Genomic DNA, 20,750 nt, shown 5'->3' with positions numbered 1-20,750 from the left:
AGATGTCTTTCGCACAAGACAAAGTTTAAGATGCCATGAAAACAATTCCAGAACTGACAGAAAATGAGAAAGTGAGTGTTAACAGAGATATGGGTTGACAACCATAAAAAATTGTCACTTTTCTTGCGTTACGGGCATGGCGGAAGATTGAGCATAGCGAGGAAGCTGCTTAGAGGAGGGTAACATAATGGCTTCTAGCAGAATGATGGTGCACTTTGAATGGTGGTGGACTTTTGAGCTAATAATATGTTGACGTAATTATTTTCATCAAATATATTTTGCAAACATGGTAGACAGTTTTTACTTTGAATTTAATTTCACAGATCGAATTTATATTTTGCATCATTTTCCAGCATGCTTTGTAAATGAATCAAGCTTTTTCATTGAATGCTTAAATCGGTCGTGTTCTGAATATGAAAATTGTTAGAAAAATTTTCGAAAAGTTAGCATTGGACTAACTTGTGAAAGAACTCAATAAATGTTCATCAAACTGCAGGGAAATTGTTTTTGTTCATCGCTTTGTTGCTGTCATTTTTTTTCTTATATTTATAAGGGTGTTCACGGATCGGTTAACCGTCCGAATCAAACCGAAATCGAAAATTTTGGTTTGAATCGAAAATCGAGCCGTTAATTCGGTTCAATTTTTGTTTTTTTTATTTTTAGTTTTTCGGTTCGTTTTTTTCTCTTGTTTAACCAAACCGAAAATCATTTTTTCTTTTATATTTTTAAATCATGTTTTGTATTTTTTAAATAAATTTTTATATTTTTATGAATAAAATAAATAATGGTAAAAGAATTGAATTTCGATTGAGGGTATTAAGTTTTATTAAGGTTGGCCGGGGTATTTTGGTTATACTAGAAAATCATATTCACTTAATCCTATACATAAAAATCAAACTAAACATAGTATTATTTTATCACACATATTACACATCCTCATCTATCATTATTTTAATCACTCATTTACTTATCATTCAATAATCTCATCATTCATGCCTAAAAAAAAATAATAATCTCATCATTCATACCAAACATAGCCTAAATTTAAATAATTAATCAAAACTATTTGTTTTATATATTTTTGACAATATTATATAATCGATCAGATTTTCAGATTTGAAAATTAGTAACATATATTTTCATTTAATTCATGGATCGTACCCCTTTTTAATATATATGATATGCATATCATAGAGATTTGTTATGGAACGTAGAGATTTGTTGATAGAGTGACATAGATGATAAAGTTGGGCCTCATACACACATAAGTTTAGAGTATTTTGGGCCGAATGATTGAAATATTTGGGCTTTTCTCGCATATGTTCATTAATTTATCTGAATAGTTTGAATCGATTTATTATGTCAAGGAAAACCTTCTGCTTTATTATGTATAAACATGAAATTTTTACTTCTTTTGAAAAAAATAAAAAATAAAAATTGCGAATATATACTACTGTTTCCAACTCTTCTTTTACTTTTATCGATAGGATATAAAATACTATATTTAATTATTTATAGAAGAAGTGTAGATTTTTGCAATGAAACTTTGCTTGATCATTAGCATTTGAATAAGTTATTATTCACAAAGTGTTGCTTTCTTTTTTCTTTTTTTTTTCTTTCTTTTTTAATCCTAAATCCGACACTATACATGTCATTTGTGATGTAATTACATCAAATTCTCCAAACAACAAAGATGCTTAAATTGATAAATTCGATCCAAGACTATAGGCTATAGCGAAAAACGTCCTAGTACCCTTGTAATAATAATAAATTTTTTTTTTTAAAAAGATACATTACACATATTTAGCTAATGAGTAGATATAAAATACAGATTTCCGCATACCTATATATCTATACAATATTATAAAGGTTGAACACTACATACTAACTGCTTTGGTTAGTTAATGACACATTGACCGACTAAATCAGTGTGATATAAATCTACTGGCAAGAGTACCAGGTCAAGTAATAGTAAAGTGGACAGAGAGTCCAAGTATCGATCCCACAGGGACTGTAGTCAATTATCAAAAATTAATTATTTAGCTTAATCTAAACAAAATCATAAAGAGCAATTTGATTTTAAAAAAATAAGAATTTATAAATAAAAACTGCTTAAAAAATAAGAATTAAAATAACTGAAAGATAAAAATAATTAAAACGAGACAACCAAGACACACGTAGGTACCAAACAAATCATGTAACATGTAGTCGATTCAGGACTCGGATTTAATCTTAAATTACGGAAATTATCCTATTTTGTTCAAAGGACTATTTCTAGAATAATCAAACCTATTTAAATATTGATGAACTAATATTTCGTAATTTTAATCAAATTTGAATGCATTAAATATTTGTGAAAATTCAGTTTACACCCAAACCGCACACGGAAATCGAATTCTATTTCTAATCGGTTTTACAATATGTTGATTATCAAAATGATCGAAATCAATACCTCCTCTGTCGACTTGGAATCGATTAACATGCAAGCAAACAGTTGATCAGACTATTCACAAGACAAATATAAATCTGAAAATCAATAAAATAAAATCAAGTCTAAAAAATCCCAAACAAACATCCAAGTTTTCTACATAAATTTGTTCGGCCCAATCACGCCGTCTTGGTTGAAAATAAACTACTCAATAATTGAAACTAGAATTAAACAAAATTTAAAAGAAAAAGAGAAAGTGCAGAAATCTCTTCTCTTCTTCAGCCGCCTTGCTCTGGTTGTGCTTCCAAAAATACCTGATGAATCCCCCGTTGTGCGTCTTTTACCTCCTATTTATATGTTCTAAAAAGCCCAAGAAAGAAAGCCCGAAAAATAAGAGATTTTAATTCTGAAAATTCTAATTTTTTCCTGATCCCGACGTCTCGCTCGAGCGAGCACAACCTCTCGCTCGAGCGAGAGACTCTCTGTTCCGAAGATTTAAATTCACGTATCGCTCGCTCGAGCGAGCACAAGCTCTCGCTCGAGCGAGCATGTTTCTGCCCGAAAAACAACTCACACACAGCCCTTGCGCCCTTCTTAAGCGCGTTAGCACCTTCTCATGCGCCCTTCACCTTCTTCTAAGCGCGTTAGCACTCTTCCTAGCGCCAAACTCAAGTGCAATCGCTCTACAACACTCACCATCAGCACAACTTTCAACCTGCTCCGAGCGACAAATTTGATAAATTCATATCTTGAGTTCTAGCCTTCGGATTGACCTGTTGAACAGCAACTTCAAAACATCTTGAAATTTATTCTGAACTGTGGAGATCGGATATGGATCTTTCTATAATTAAATATGATTTTTTGATCAAGGCTGCTCTGTAATTCACTCTTCAAAAATCCATTTTCCTACAAAATTAACCGGGTGAGTGAAATACACACACATGAACTAAAACACATAAAACACATAAAAACAAGATGAATGCACATAAAATAGACATAAAAATATCACAAACTAATGCATACAAAATGCACTTATCAACACCTCATACTTAACTCTTGCTCGCCCTTGAGCAAGAAATGCAAAAACAAAATGCAAAAAGACCGTGGGTATCAAATTCCTACGATTAAAACAAACAAGTAAAATAAAACAAAAGTAAATTTTACCTCTCAAGTCTCAACTTGAGGTTATAGACTCCAACAGAATAAATCTGCTCTTCTTGTATATCCCAGGAACTGATGACTCGCTCGATCAACTCCTGAATCAGGTCCATGAACAGAATTCTAAATTCCTCTGACAGACTGCACTAGAAAGTCTATCAGAAGTTTCTACAAAGAGAATTAATAGATTTGATCTGTTAAATCAGTCTGCAATTTAGGGAGGGGCGACCGAAACCTAGGGAAAGTGCTCTCTAGTTTTCAAAAATTGTGAGCTCTTCTATCTAATTTCTGTGCTGCAATAACTTATTTATAACATGGGCTGCTAAAAGTTTAGAGCCCATTAGTCATAAGTTCAAGCCTAATAAGCAAAGCCCGCATGTTCAGAAATTAATATAAAATTCATCGTGACTCAAAATGATAAACCAATTTCATCAATGTGTACAGAAACCTTTTCTGCATATTTTAAAGTCAAGATAAATTTTCTGAATCCGAATTCAGTGGTTTCCAAAAATGGCATCCATATGTCATTTTAGGAAATCTCACTCCCTCTACTCTATAATAAGAAGTTCTACTTATCATATGCTAAATTTAACTCATTAAATATAATTATTTCAACGGGGATTAAAAATCTATTACTTGTGTGACCCTCAATGGTTCAGGGATACAACTAGCCGTGGGCTCACAACTCCTTGTGACTCGGAACAATGATTTCCAACTTGCCCATCGAATCATGGTAAAAGCGCCTAGCAACATCGCCCCATGATTCCCTAGGTATCACTGATAGTGCCTGCAAGAACCAGTAGGTTTTGGTTAGCGTACAGTACGGTCCCTTCATCCATATATCCCAATCGAATCAACAACCATTGGTATATCGAGTTGTTTGAGATTCGATAACTATGCAATACATCTTGAAGATCAAATAGTGACATCGCATGTGCAACTAGGAAACCAAGTAACCTAAAGCACATCGTGTACTCTGGCCAGAGATTTGTCACACTAATATCTCCTCAGATCGCATAGGATATCCACACTCGCAAGCGTGTGGTGAATCCTTGACAACAAAGCATTGACTCCTATATGTGTCATAACTGTGCCCAATATCGACACCTGATGACCCTCATAGAGTCGGTAAACGAGTCAAAGTACAGTAATAGAATATAGAGTCTCCATGATGTTTCAAGTAGTAAGGACTAATGGTGTACAACCAAAACCGCGGACTTATCCACTCAATTAGTGAAAACTACTTGGATAGTCCGAATAGGGTAGTTCGATCATCCATCCAATGAATATCCATTTGCATGCTTTGAACATCTCTATGTTCCATACCAATGAAACATGGTACTCGGCATCATAAATGCTAGTCTCAATCTCGAGCGATCATTATCCTTATTGCGGACGACTCAATTGACTAGGAACTATTTAGAATATACAGTGGCTATAAGATGTGTTTCATGATAGTGCTCTCTCTGTCTCCACTATCTTATCTTACTTACACTATAGTATATTCAAGGTCTTTATCAAAACAACAATAGTATATCACAATATAACAATATGAAGAAAGATAAAGAAAATGTCATTAAAGAATGTAAATTATATTAAACAAAGATTGTTTACAATAAGAGACTCTCAAAGCCCTTAGCCACAAGTTGGCTAGCGGGGCATCAACTCTTTCAGACTTGCTCTCAACTTTTCATAATACACTTTTGATTTAACGTGAACGTGTGTGTGTGAAATTTCATTCCAGTTTCATGCAACTTAGACCGAATTCGTCTCAAATCTTCTTGGCGACCTATAACAAATTAGTGCAAGTTTCACTTTTCAAGTGCTCATTTCTTCCAACGACCCCTACACATACCCACCTCCCTTGAGATAATGAATTACACACCTCCGGATTTTGCATCTGGTATTGCTTTAGCCCTAATAATTACCCGCTGACTTAGCTATAACTGGCTAGGATACAAAAAATCATTCTATTTTTTCTTTCTAATCCCCTCGTCTATAGCACGGATGGAGCATCAATCTCATTTAATCCGCATACTTAGCCTTAAATTTAATTTTTTATAGGATTTTAATCCTTTAAAAGCCTGTATGGAATTGAATAATTTTTTTTTCTCTAGGTGCGCCCAAGATCATAAGTGTAAACTAGAACCTCATCAAAATTCATAGAACACAATCAAGATCCACAAACCACCTATTGCCGTGCAATGATCAAACAGATAGAAACTTCATCAAATCTTTCGCTACAATTCACTGGTCTAACATTAGTGCTTAAAAATATTCACAGTTCAACCTACAGTTTTTCATGTCAAGTCAAGAGCAAATTTTTTTTTTCAAATCCATTTTTTCAAAAATCCATTTTTTTTCAAATAAACTTCATCATCATTGGCTATTATGACTCATCCTACTCATAAAAATGCAAACAATAACAAACACAAACTGTATGAAAATAAATATGAAACACGACAGATGCAACACAAACACATAGACAATGCAATATTAGTCTACCCCCCATACTTATCCAAAGCATTTCCCTCAATGCTTCAGAACAATTAACAGAATGCAAGACAAACAAAAACACAATGAAAACAAAAATAAAACTCCCCTGGTTTTTGATTCATCCTCTTCCTTCTTGACAGTATCAGCTGGGACAGCAGCCTCAGACTGTGTATATCGCAGGCTCGGCAAACTGGAATGGGAAAGAAGTAAAAATTTAATAAAAAAAACCAAAAATAAAATAAAAAACAAGGGAAAGAACACTGGGTTGCCTCCCAATCAGCGCTAAATTTATAGTCTAATGCCCGACTATGCAGAAGCAACCATCAAAGAGCGGCTGCCGCCCATAGTAAGAATCATACGACTCTAGGTATGGGTCTTGATTTCCTTCGCCCTCAAGCTTGGCGTGATATATACTTTGTAAGCTCGTCGGTCCAACAACACTTGGTCTGAAATTTTTCTTTTGGAAGGAGACTCCAAATCTTGGCTGAAGCTCATAGACGATGGAATATTGTGGAGTTGGTGTCAATGGCAAGAAATGATCTTTTAACGGTGTACATGGAACGACCATTGATGAGGTCAAATCTGTCTTCTTGGATGTATCCTCCTCCACTATTGGCTCTTCTTCACAAGAAAATTCCTCAAAAATTATTTCTTCATGCGCTGGCTCGGTTACTTCACTCTCTTGGCAGATCTCAAAATTTGGTTCTCTAAGAAGCGCAATCTGTTCATCCAAAAGACTCCAAGACTTGATACGGCTTTCTAAAAATTGATTTTTCTCTGTCTATTGCCGCAAAAGATTCTCCAACTGAGCCACATAATTTTCAGAACACCCTACACACTCTTCTTGACTCTCCGATGGTTGGTTTGCAAAATTTTTAGAGTTGATATCTGGAGGATATTTGTGACTCCAACCTTGCAATGAAGGATCACAATGTCAATGGTAGTCAAAATCTGCCATATCATTTAACAAGTGCATCGCACTGTCTTCATCTCTTCTAAACAATTGACTGCCAGTGGCTAAGGCTCCAGAATCTACCCAAATTCTTGTAATCTCATCCAAACCACCATAAAAAATTTTAGTGAGGGTGTAAGTCGAAAACTGATGGCATTGAAATCTGTTCGCCAAATCATTGAATCTCCCCCAAGCAGCATAGAAAGACTCCAAGTATTGCTGGCCAAATCTTGTGAACACCTGTCGATGGTCCATCTCCAAGTACCTCACAAGCAAGAAAAAAATAAAATAAAAATTAAGAAATAAACAAATGCAGGAAAAAAAATTGTCTAGTCTCAAACAAATAATCTATCCTAATATTAACTAAACAGTCCCCGGCAACGGTGCCAAAAACTTGACCGGCTAAATCGGTGTGATATAAATCTACTGGCAAGCGTACCAGGTCAAGTAATAGTAAAGTGGACAGAGAGTCCAAGTATCGATCCCACAGGGACTGTAGTCAATTCTCAAGAATTAGTTATTTAGCTTAATCTAGACAAAATCATAAAGAGCAATTTGATTTAAAAAAAAAATAAGAATTTATAAATAAAAACTGCTTAAGAAATAAGAATTAAAATAACTGAAAGATAAAAATAATTAAAACGAGACAACCAAGACACACGTAGGTACGAAACAAATCATGTAACATGTAGTCGATTCAGGACTCGGATTTAATCTTAAATTACGGGAATTCTCCTATTTTGTTCAAAGGACTATTTCTAGAACAATCAAACCTATTCAAATATTGATGAACTAATATTTCGTAATTCTAATCAAATTTGAATGCATTAAATATTTGTGAAAATTCAGTTTACACCTAAACCGCACACTGAAACCGAATTCTATTTCTAGTCGGTTTTACAATATGTTGATTATCAAAGTGATCGAAATCAATACCTCCTCTGTCGACTTGGAATCGATTAACATGAAAGCAAACAGTTGATCAGACTATTCACAAGACAAATATAAATCTGAAAATCAATAAAATAAAATAAAGTCTGAAAAATCTCAAACAAACATCCAAGTTTTCTACATGAATTTGTTCGGCCCAATCACGCCGTCTTGGTTGAAAATAAACTACTCAATAATTGAAACTAGAATTAAACAAAATTTAAAAGAAAAATAAAATAGAAAGTGCAGAAATCTCTTCTCTTCTCCAACCGCCTTGCTCTGGTTGTGCGTCCAAAAATACCTGATGAATCCCCCGTTGTGCGTCTTTTACCTCCTATTTATATGTTCTAAAAATCCCAAGAAAGAAAGCCCGAAAAATAAGAGATTTTAATTCTGAAAATTCTATTTTTTTCCTGATCCCGACGTCTCGCTCGAGCGAGCACAACCTCTCACTCGAGCGAGAGACTCTCTGTTCCGAAGATTTAAATTCACGTATCGCTCGCTCGAGCGAGCACAAGCTCTCGCTCGAGCGAGCATGTTTCTGCCCGAAAAATAACTCACACACAGCCCTTGCGCCCTTCTTAAGCGCGTTTGCGCCTTCTCATGCGCCTTTTTCCTTCTTCTAAGTGCGTTAGCACTCTTCCTAGCGCCAAACTCAAGTGCAATCGCGCTACAACACTCACCATCAGCGCAACTTTCAACCTGCTCTGAGCGACATATTTGAAAAATTCATATCTTGAGTTCTAGCCGTCGGATTGACCTGAAATTTGAACAGCAGCTTCAAAACATCTTGAACTTCATTCTGAACAGTAAAGATTGGATTTGGAGATCTTTAAAATTAAATATGATTTTTCGATTAAGGCTGCTCCGTAATTCACTTTTCAAAAATCCATTTTCCTAAAAATTAACACACACACATGAACTAAAACACATAAAAACACATAAAAATAATATGAGTGCACATAAAATAGACATAAAAATATCACAAACTAATGCATACAAAATGCACTTATCACACACCAAATTTTTTTTAACCAGTTTTGCCCCCTCATAATATTATATTCTTTCAGATTTAAAATTTAAAATTAGACTATCAAAAAACAGTTTTTAAAATTTAAATTGTGGGAGAATTATGTGAAATATTTTCTTGAAATAAACACGTTTTATACACACAACGCGTGTGCAACATATACTAGTAGGAATTAGACAAGAGTGGCGCATGGTGCAAGAAACATATATTTGGCTAATTTGATGTACGTTGTTAGTCCCGGCCCAAACACCGTCACGTCTCATCAAATAATTCGATGTCAATTGCCGAGAGTTTTTGTTTTTGTTTTTTTTTCGCATGAGAACTCTCACGATCATTGCTTCTAGGTAAACTTTCGAACTGAGGTTATAACTTGTAAATCATGCTAGTCAGGTTTTGCACTCGACAAGTTTTGTGCGACAAGCTCACCCGAGAAAATATTGGTAAATAAATCATGTTGGATCATAAATCCAACGTTGGGCTTATATGTAAATAATTATGTGTTGTGGACTGTCAAATAAAGTTAGCCAATAAAAGTGATCTAAATAAGATTTCGATTTATTTGAGCTTTAATGTATCTAGTATGATATGACCTTTAATGTGTAGATACTAATGAACTTTTCTATTTGATTGATGGACTTAAATATAATATCAAATTATGAATAAAGGGTTATGGTCTCCCTCCCCAAATCACACGACGATTCGATACAGTTCTATTCTATTCTCATTGATAGTTAGAGAGCGTGAGAGAATTGAAGGAAGTCTCAAGGCAAATCGTGTTGATTTGGAAGGCCAAATCATGAAGATCTACATCAGTATCAATTGTTATGAATTAAGATATGCTTCCGATTAAGTTTACAGTTTTTATTCTTAATGATTTAACATGACAATTATGAATTTATTATATGAAATTTTTCCCAACAAGTGGTATCAGAGACACTCATGTTTAAATCATTGAGATACAGTTTATATTCGATTTGGTCTAATCAAAAACTGAAAATTATGTTTTTTGAATCGATGTTGAATTTCCAATCCATTTTTTTAAAAAATTTTATTTTATTTTCGAAATTAAAAAAAAACTGGTAAATTCGAAATTTTCCATTTAGGGTTTTCAGGCCGCCGGAAATCTGGCCAATCAGCCGATCTACAGGCCATTTTCGGCGACGATTGATGAGGCGAAAACTTGCCCATGTTCAGGCGCCTCACACAGCATAGTTTAATCGTCGTTTTCCGTCACATAATCGTCTGATTTCGAAGCCAAAGTCTCACATGTCAGGTTGCGAGCTTCGAAAATTTCGGGGCAAATTTTCCAGCCCATAAAAGGACGAACGGGATAGGTGATGGTGCCGTGGTGGTCGCCTCCATGTTTACTGTCACTGGTCGGTCGAAATCAGTCGGAGGAAGGGTGGCGGCGACGACGGCAATAAGGATGAGAAAGAAGATGGGTTAGGTTTTTTTCCCTATTTTTGGGAATTTTCAAAAATTCAAATTTTTTTAAACAACAATTTCAGATTTAGGAAAATTTTCTGACTCGTCACATATTTTTTTGGATAAAATTTAATTTAGTTATAAACCCAATATTTTATTTTGGGTTTAAATTTTAAATATTTAATTTATTCAAATAACGAAGGCTATATTTTATATATTTTAAAATGAATTAATTGAAACATCATGTCGCCAAAGTGACATCTCTTGTAGATGTTAATTTATTTTAAAATTAAAAAAATTTCGTATATGTAATTTTTATAAGTATTAATCGGCCCAAAGGAAGATTAATATTAATATGGTTACATATGCATTTTAGAAGGGGTAAAAAGTGATAGTTATTCGATTTTCATGTGAATAATAATCGACCCAAAAGAAGATTATTATTTATTTATTTGACATGTTATTTACTATTTCGGTGTCCCTTACGAGGTTTGCATTATTTGAATTAATTGATTATTTTCTATGGATTAAGTTTATTTGGTCAATATACATGGGTCAATCAATATACATGAGTCAATTAATTTCGAATATACGGGCATTCAACCCGAAAAGATCACTCATGACCAGTTAATTGTCTGATTTGCCCACCAGACATCATTGACCGTACAGTCAATAGTTAAATAATTGAATTTGACCAAAATACTTAAAATATTTTTTTACAAACAAGGGTCATTTTTTATATTAAATTTAAATAAAGAAATAATTAAGATATATATATATATATATATATATATATATATATATATATATATTTATTGAAATAAATTGATTGAAACAACATGTCACCAAAGTGACCTCTTTTATGGACATCAATTTGTTTTGAAATATAAAAAGTTTTGTACATGTAACTTATGTGAATAATTAATCGGCCCCAAGGAAGGTTATTATTTAACAGAATTACATGTGCAGTTGTGGTAATAAATATGTGATTATTATTTGGCTTTACATATGAATAATAAATCGACTCAAATGAAGATTTATTATTTGATATGTTCTTATGATAAGTATTTGATTACTACACCAAAATATTATTTACAATTTAATATTTTGTCCAAATATGGAATATTAATGGAGTGTCCGGTATCTTGAGATGAGAATTACCTTTATTTAAATTTATTATTGATTATTTGGCTATTTTTTTGTGAACATATTTAATTTATTGATAATTTTTTGTTCAGTTATTATTTGAATATTTCTGCTAGTTTTACTATCCACGTCAACTTTATTCTTACTTTCAAAGATGCTCGTTTCTTCAAGTTATGGAAAAGTTAACATCTTGATAGTTCTTAGAATAATGATCAAAGATATTGCAATAACGATTGATTCAAGTATACATTTATGAACTAGAGTACCTCTTTTGAAAAGAGAAAGATAGAAATGTATTAGAAATTAAATTGCATATCCGATGATCATTAAGATAAGTCATTGAGGAATCCCTAGGACAATATGTTGAAAAGGCATAACTAAAGTTAAGAATCATATTCAGAATATTAAAATTGAGATTTGTCAAGAATGAAAGGGTGAATTTTGTACATTCTTGACAATCTCACTTTCAATGAGGTATAAAGATAAAAGATTATGGATAAATTAAGCTGCAGATATAACACCTTAAAAGGAACAACAAAATTAAGAAATCGGGTGATTCTGAAAGTAATATTTTTTTTTTTGTGGAGCTAAAAGGTTCATGAAAATAAAGTTTATAAATTTGGTTTGTTTTAAGGTTAATTTACCTTTGATGTTTAGAAACATGTGGTTGATAGTTTTTGATGCTAACATCAGTGTGTCTAAGCGGGGCTATTATTAATTTATTATTGCTAAAGTTCAAATGATGATGAAAGATTCATTGGTGTACAATGACAAAATAGTTAAAGTTGAAATAATTAAAAATTTTAGATTATTGTTAAGGCCTGAGTTTTATTTGAATCCAAATGAAACATTTATTGTACGGACTTTCAGGCGGAATAATTTTTATTTCTATTTTAGCCAAATTCGGTTTCTCTTGCTCATTTGAAAATGGAAATTTAGGTTGTTTCATGATTCAAAATTGGTTGGCTCTGGCTCTTCATCTCGTTACAATAATCTTTCTTCGGTTGATAAAATTTTTTCATTTAATGAGTCACTGCAATTAAATTTAAAATTTCCAAAGATAAAATTCTAGTAAATGAGAATTCAATTACGTCGTGACATGAGATATTATGTTATATCTCATGATGAAGAATAAAAAAAATTATGTATGACGAAATTCTCAATCCTTTAAATTTAACATATTTTGATATTTGTGTTAAATGTATAAAAGGAAAACAAACAAATTAAAGGAGATTTGAAGTCAACAAGAATTTGGACGTCTTTGAACTTATAAATACATATATTTGAGGGTCTTTCATATGGTTTTTTTTTAGAATGATCAACAATGATTTATATTGTTTATAGATGATTCTTTAAGATATGACTTCTTATATTTCATTTATGGAAAAAACACTAATGACTACAACATATATCTTAACAAAGTTTGATTAAAGTGATTCTTAAATATCTAAGGGGTAAAAGTTTTATGGTCCCATAATTAATTTGATTCTCAGTTAGGAAAATGCTTGGTTTTGAGGGGGAAAGTCTATGCTGGCCTTTGGGCTGTGCCCCAATCCATTTAATTTTTGACACGTGGCATAAATTTTTTAAACTCAATAATGGTGAAAATCGTGTTTTTTATTTTAATTACAAAACTGATTTGCTTGACCAGGGTTAACTTTGGTGAGATAAAAATTTAGGATTTTTGTTTTCTTAGCGCTAAACTCTGATTTCTCATCTCTCATCTCTCCCGCCTCACTTTCAAAAAAAAATTTGGTTCTTGATCTTGGCTAACACACCCACCGTCTCTCGTCATCCCTCCCGTCGCCGTCCGGTCCTCCATCTGCATCCTCGGATCATTCAATTTTTCAAAACTCTCCGCATAGCTTGGGAAGAAGAATTCCATATTTCAAAACTCTTGGCATCTCTAGGAAAGAATAATTCTAGATTTCTATTGAGCGCTCAATCCACAGTCATCCGTGAACTCCAGAATTTGTTTCTCATAAAAACACAATGAGTGTGGAGTTTTTCTTTCTCTCTGTCATGATTTTCAAAGTGTTTCTTGTTTTGTGATTGTTCTGTGATTTTGTAACTCATCATGGTGTATGTATATTGTGATTTGAGCCTTGCTTCTTGTGAGACCCGGACGCTACAACCAAAACCCAAAACGATTCGGGGGCATAATTTTTTTAAAATATATAGTGCTCAGTTGCGCATCAATGATGCGCGTTCGCTCATAGCTCATGCGCTGTTGAGCACAATGATGCGCGTTTGCGCATGAGCATGCGCTGTTGGGCATCATTAGCGCATGAGCTATGCGCAAACGCGCAACATTGATGCCCAACAGCGCATGCTCATGCGCTAACGCGCATCAATGTGCTCAACAGCGCATGAGCTATGTGCAACACTCATTTTTGCAGAAATCCTAAAAACAATATAAATTAATATTATCCAACCTTAAGTATTGATCGATTCTTTTGAAGAAAGTGGTGATTAAGCTATGAGGAAGGCAACTTGATTTTGTTCTACACGATCATTTCTAAATTTTTTATAACTTGACACATAGCTTTGATTCATTATTATTTTTATTTACATTTGAAAATTTTGTTTAATTATAGGCTTGATGGTAGACAACAACGAAGAGTTTGAATTTGCAAATCTGACTCCTGAAAATGTCGAGGTATCATCTACCAACTCTATTGCAGATGAATTGGAGAGTAAACTACTTGTTGGAGAAGTAGTGAGAAGTGTTGAAGATGCTTATTTACTTTATTGCAATTATGCACATGCTAAAGGGTTTAGTGTTAAAAAAAGTGATCAACATTATTTTCCTGGTACAACTGAATTGCAAGCTAAAGATTTTGAGTGTTCATGTGAAGGCAGTAAAGATGAAAAACTCTCTAATGAAAAAGTTCCTGTTTACTTGAAGCCAACTAGTAGAAGTAAATGTAAAGCTAAACTCAGAATAACCAGGCAAAAAGGGGGAGAGTGGAAGGTTGGTAGGTTTGTTGTTGATCATAATCATGACATGGTTGCTGTTGATCAAAGGCATCTGCTGAGATCATCACGTAATATTTCTCATGCTCAAAAATCCACTTTAGAAGCAATGGTAAATGCGGGGATATCTGTGGCTAATGTTGTCTCATATATGGAAAATGAAGCCCAAGGGTCACAGAATTTGAATTTTCTCCGAAAGGATGTATATAATCACCTTAGTCGTATGAAAAATCATACAAAAGTTGAGAATGGGGATGCTTCTGCGCTACTTCATCATTTCATAAATAAGGCAAATAAAGAGTCAAATTTTTTTTGGAACGTGCAGTTAGATGATGATGATAGGGTCATGAACTTCTTCCTTAGGGATTCGAGATGTCAAGTTGATTTTGAGTATTTCGGTGATGTTTTATCAGTTGACATCACATATCGAACCAATCGTTACAACTTGATCTGTGCTCCTTTTGTTGGGATTAATCATCATAAGCAAAGTGTGATGTTTGGTTTGGCATTCATGTCAGATGAAACTGAGAGTTCATTTGAATGGTTGTTCAAAATTTTTCTTGATTCTATGGAAGGGAAGCAGCCTGAAATAATTTTCACAGACCAATGTCAAGCTATGATGAATGCAATTGAAACAGTATTTCCATATTCTCACCATCGGTTATGTCAATGGCACATCAATCAAAATGCTCCGTCACACTTTGGGAGTTTGAATGGTGATTCGAGATTTAAAAGATTGTGGAATAAATGTATGAGTCATTGCGAATCGGAGGAAGAATTTGAATCTACCTGGAGGATTATGAATGAAGAATACAATCTTAGTGGCCATAAGTGGTTGAATAATATGTATACTTTAAGATACAAATGGGCTACTGTATTTAGCAGTCATAGGTTCAGTGCTGGTCTTTTGGCAACTTCTAGAAGTGAGGGACAAATGCAGTGCTGAAAAGAGTGGGTAACAGTGCCATGTCATTGTATGATTTTGTGCAGAATTATGAGAAAGTCCAAAAAAGTTGGCGTGAGAGAGAAAAAGTCGAGGATACGCGCTGCCATCACATGAAAGCTCCAACGATGCTAAAAAATAATCCATTGCTGAATTCTCCGGCAGATGTTTATACACTCAACGTGTACAAGCTTTTTGAACTAGAATTTATTAATTCTTTGAATATGCGGTTGATTGAGATGCCCTCCGATTTGAGTGAAGTTTCTCTCGGGTTTAAAGTAAAATCTCATGATGAGAGTTCAAGGGTAAGACACGTGTTATTCAACAAGCAAACGTTTGAAGTAAAATGCAGTTGTCAAAAATTTGAGTCAATGGGAATACTTTGCAAGCACATTTTGATGATTTTCAATTTTATGAATGTGAATTTTCTACCAAAACAATATTTGAAAAAGAGGTGGATGAAAAATGCAAAAAACAGAGTTGATGACTTTTTTCTGGATGAAAGTCGAAGTGGAAGCGGCAGTGGATGTGGTCGTGAGTCTGAGACTATTTTTGTGAACCAAATCATGAGATCAACATATGCTCTGAGCATGAGATGTAAATTTAATGAAAATTCCAGAAATATGTTGACAGAAATTCTAGATGGTGCGAGGGAACAAATAGATTGTTTGTTTGAAAATCTGAAGTTGGAAGATCCGAAAGTTTGTGGCGACGAATTTGTTGAAGAAAATATCCTGTTAGATGACATACTCGTGCTTAATCCTCCCCGAGTGAAGTCAAGAGGAATCACAAATAAAAACATACAACGTCATTGGGATGTTAAAAATAAGAAAAGGAAAGGAAAGGAAAAAGGTGATCGATCAAGTAAGTTAAGTTGTAAATTGATCTTTCTTATGTGTTTAGTTCTTTTATGTTTAAATTATTATTTTGTATGATATAGATGCAAGGGGAACCAAAGGCAAAGGTCAAAGTTCACAACCCTCTCAAAGTACAAAGTGCCAACGACGTCAAAATGCTACTGTCCCACCTTCACAAATCAATATTAATCATCCCTTTGATTTTGCATCAACTGGATCTCAATTTCATGTCAACCAAATATATCATTGGGTTGTTACTAACTTTTGCCTTGGGTTAATTGAACGCCTAACTTTTTTTAAAGGATGGGGAAGCGCTTCTGCTGCGCATATGGAGTGCTGATGCGCTCTATCTAAAGCGCAACAGTGCTTCTGGTTCATTATGATGGGTGCTGCTGTGCTCTAATTCTCTCATCATCTTACATTTATTTGTGTATTTCAAATGCAGGAAAGATAAATTTATAAACAATTTAAATATTCTTTAGCAATTTTTCTTACTTGGAATGAATGAAGATTCTCAAATTGATATGATAATGAATTCATTTGGCCATGTGAATTTAAGTTTGTATCACTCATTTTTTAAAAAAAATATTTTTAGGGACACAATGATAGTAATCATAATAGCTCGATATAAGAGCTGCGATGTCTCGGCTTCTCAAGGTAATTTTTTTGCTTTTTTATTTTGTATTTAAGCTAAAATAATAAAGATGAGGTGGTGTAAAAGATTTGTTTTTGCTGTGTTGGTATTTTCATAATTGTTTTCGTGAATTATGGTATTTTGCGCTAGAATGTATGCCGGTTTCATGAACTCTGGTTTGATCTTGGTTTTGAACAAAGAATCAGTGGGCACATGATGATCCTGCATTTGTTGTCATATGTAATCTCCTTTTGTCAGTTGCTACTGCTGGTTATTGTGTTGCATAAGTGCACTGTTTTCATGATCTTGGTTTTGAACAAATTTGTGCACCCGAGTTGAAATGTTCAACATAATATTCTTTTAAATGATTGCAATACATGTTTTTGTGGTTATTTCAGTATTGATTTTTCCATTTCCTTATGACTTTGTTTCCTCGCTGGAATTAGTCGGTTTCATGAATTCTAGTTTTTTTGGGAGAAGAGATTTGAAACCAATTGTGTGACTTTGTTTCCTCTCATTTGAATTGATATCTCATTTGATGTGTTGGTCTTTTCAGAATTGTTATAGTCGCGAGAGTTTTTTGGGAACTAGTTGCTTTTGTGAATTCTGGTTTTTGGGAGAGAATGGAGATGTTGGCAGCTGGCAGGAGAGCTGATAATAGATCAAGAAAGGAGAAAGAACAACAGCTTACCCACTGTGGTGCTAAGCAGTCGTCTCGTCGCCAAGAACATCCTCTTTTTTAGCAAGAGCATTTTTGGATTCTTAATGGAGAAGTTGTCAAAAGTTGGTTAAGAAATAGTTGGAATTGTATTGGATTTATGTTCTGGAATCCAAATGTCTGTTTTGGAATTTACTTTTATAAATTAGTTGGAAGTGTATGGAATTTTTTTCACTCCAATTTCTGTTCTGGAATTTGCAATGAAACAGAGGCGTGCATTTTCCAATTTTTTTCAGTCCAAATGTATGTTCTGATGCTGTGTTGTATATAGGTAAAAAAATAGCAAGAACCCAACCCAAAACTTCTCAGCTCTCGAGTGAGAAAAGAAACTTTATTTAGCTTGAACCTTGACTTTCTTTTGTTGATTTTGGGTGAGGGAAACGGTTGGACAGCTTACTTTTTTTTTCTTTCTGGTAACCACTATTGAATTCGAGCTTAATCGAAATGTTTAGACCATTTTAATTTTAAATTTGTGCGGCTTTGTCTTGTAGTCACAATGCTTTTCTGGATCAATTTTTGGTAACATCTTAAATACAAAATCATCGAACACAAGGGGAGCATTAATGAAGACATACAGAACCGATAATTATTTTCATTTTCCATACCGGCATACAATCCCAAAACTAATAAGGCCGCAACATTCTGCATAAAGAAACCATACAATTACAGATCTTCAGTTGTTAAAGTATAAAGCACAGCTACTTAAGCTTCTGTAAGCATGAGAGAAGCAGCAATTGGCTTGGCTTTTGCTTCAATTTTGCTCATTTTACAGAGCACAACTACTTACAAATATTAATTAATGAGTAGGACCGAATTTATGCATTGCAAAATTGATAAATAATTTTGGGATTTGAAATGAACCAATATGATCCAAGAATTCATTCAACAAAAATCCAATACACGGACGTGAATAAACGGCTAGCTAAAGAAAATAATATCAAAAGGGATCATATTTCTTGACAAACAAATTATATTACAAATCTCTCGGCTCTTCTCATTTTGAACTCCATTGGATGTATCTCATCATTGTCCTTCATTACCAACCGCTCCGGAGTATCCAGTCCTCGGAGATGCTTACCTTCAAACAGGAACAAAAAATATACTAAAAAAAGTGTCGCAGCAGAGTGGATAGGAAATCTGTATAGTTCCAGAGCAGTTTGGACACAAATTTTAAGAGTGAAAAATCAATACAAGCGAAAAAATAAATATGTATATATATATATATATACAGCTTTGTGATTGGTAACCATCAAGGACAGAAAAAAAAAACATGATACACAATCTACTATCTAGATCCACAAAAAAGGAAACAAGATATACAATCACAGTGAAAAATCAACTCATATAAATTGGTAACCGTCAAGGCCAGAAACAAGATACCCAATCTACTATCTAAAGCATGAGTTGATACTGATCCAATTCGAATAAATAGAGCTTATGATTCAATCAAACTAAACTTGAGAGAATAAAAGAAAAAAAAGAACATTCTAAATGCTCAAGTCTCCTAGTTGTATTGATAAGTATTGTTACTATCTATTTGTTGAAAGGATGTTTTAAAAACATTGTATCATATTTCTTCAAATCAATATCATTTGGTTATATACTCCAAGAAAACTATGACAACGAAAAAAACATAGAAGCCCAGAGAACTACCAGCACGATTCAGGACCATCCGGCGTGATTCAAGTCTCTTTTCGTTTGATGGAAGGAATTTCGAAAACTGTCATTTCGGCACCAAAAACAAAACTTCAATTAAATACAAAATGTTTGATAATATATTAATAGTAAATATATGATATCTCAAATTAAGTTAATATATATATTGTAGACATCAATATATAACTATTTACAGGTAAGAATATGGAAAGAAAAATTAATATTGAGAAAATAAACTCACATTCATTATAAAACACAACCATTCTGTTTGGAAATGGAAATGCATCGAGTGATCTTTGAAAGAATTCTAATCCATCACAAATTTAGTCACAAAATTGGTGAAACTAATATAGAAAATAAATTATTTTCATTTAACCTATTCAATATTGTTCAACGAGAACTAATAAAATTAAGATTTTTGTATGGATGTGTTGGAAAAGGTCTACTTATCAACATATTAATTAATTTATTTAATGAATTTTGAGAAACAATAAAGACAACCATGTGTGGTAAAAAAACCGACATTATAATGTGAAGTAAAAAACCAGGTGTGGAGATATTTCTTAATTTTCAAGTAAAATTAATACAAAATTTCATACATAATGAATTCAACTGATTAAAATGAGAGATATCTTTCACATAAAGTACCGATGGTGACAGGCGACGGTCGGTGGCGGTGAGACGAGGGTGGGGCGGTCGGTGGTTGGCCGCTGCTGTGGTAAAAAAAAGAGACTTTAAAAATGTGAAGTAAACATGCCTAGATCTAAATCTGAATGGAGGGATGAGGATCAGAGATATGACGAATCACATAATCAATTACCTGAGCTCAGATTTCTTCAGGGTTTCTTCCCTTTCGGCGTGGAAAAAGGGAAACGAACCAGGCTTTGAAGCGGCAACCGAATTCTGACCGATTTCTCGATCATGGGCAACAAATGGGATGAGAAATCTGATTCGAGTGAAATGCATCATTAAAAGTGAATAAAGCTGTAAATGAACTTTGTTGTAATTCCATCGAAGGCATTATTCCAGAGCAAGATCCTGAAATTATTTTTGGGGAGGTAAAGCGGGAGGAGGGGAGATGAGAGCTGTGAGCGCTATAAATGAGAAATCAAAAGTTAGGTCTAACCCAAGCTAACCATGGTTAAGGAAATCTATTTATTTATTTAAAAAATATACACGATTTGCATTATAATTCATTTAAAAGGAGGTTGACATGTGTCGCACAGTGAATGGAAGAGGGCACAACCCTTTGGCCAGCATAGACTTTCCCGTTTTGAGGATGTCGAGTTTGTGGGGGATAAAATTATGAAAGTTGTGTTTAATGAAGAATATTTTAATATTCTCACATGTGTTATTGACATTGATCAAAATTTTATTTTGACTTTGTTTAATACACAATAC

At 33.6% G+C, this 20,750-nt stretch overlaps 1 protein-coding gene across 1 annotated transcript; it reads left to right on the top strand.

The window, feature by feature from the left end:
• Positions 1 to 14,167: 14,167 nt before the first annotated feature.
• On the top strand, positions 14,168 to 15,487 carry LOC140871916 (protein FAR1-RELATED SEQUENCE 5-like). The gene has a single exon (XM_073274659.1). The coding sequence runs from the start codon at positions 14,168 to 14,170 to the stop codon at positions 15,485 to 15,487; it is 1,320 nt and encodes a 439-aa protein (XP_073130760.1).
• Positions 15,488 to 20,750: the final 5,263 nt, after the last annotated feature.

The sequence above is a fragment of the Henckelia pumila genome, unplaced genomic scaffold (assembly GCF_033568475.1).
Source record: "Henckelia pumila isolate YLH828 unplaced genomic scaffold, ASM3356847v2 CTG_461:::fragment_3, whole genome shotgun sequence".
Taxonomy (NCBI): domain Eukaryota; kingdom Viridiplantae; phylum Streptophyta; class Magnoliopsida; order Lamiales; family Gesneriaceae; genus Henckelia; species Henckelia pumila.
This window is presented reverse-complemented; position numbering and strand designations above follow the sequence as displayed.

Excerpts from the sequence above, each read along its gene's own strand:
- LOC140871916 (XM_073274659.1), top strand. The coding sequence starts at position 14,168 with ATGGTAGACAACAACGAAGAGTTTGAATTTGCAAATCTGACTCCTGAA.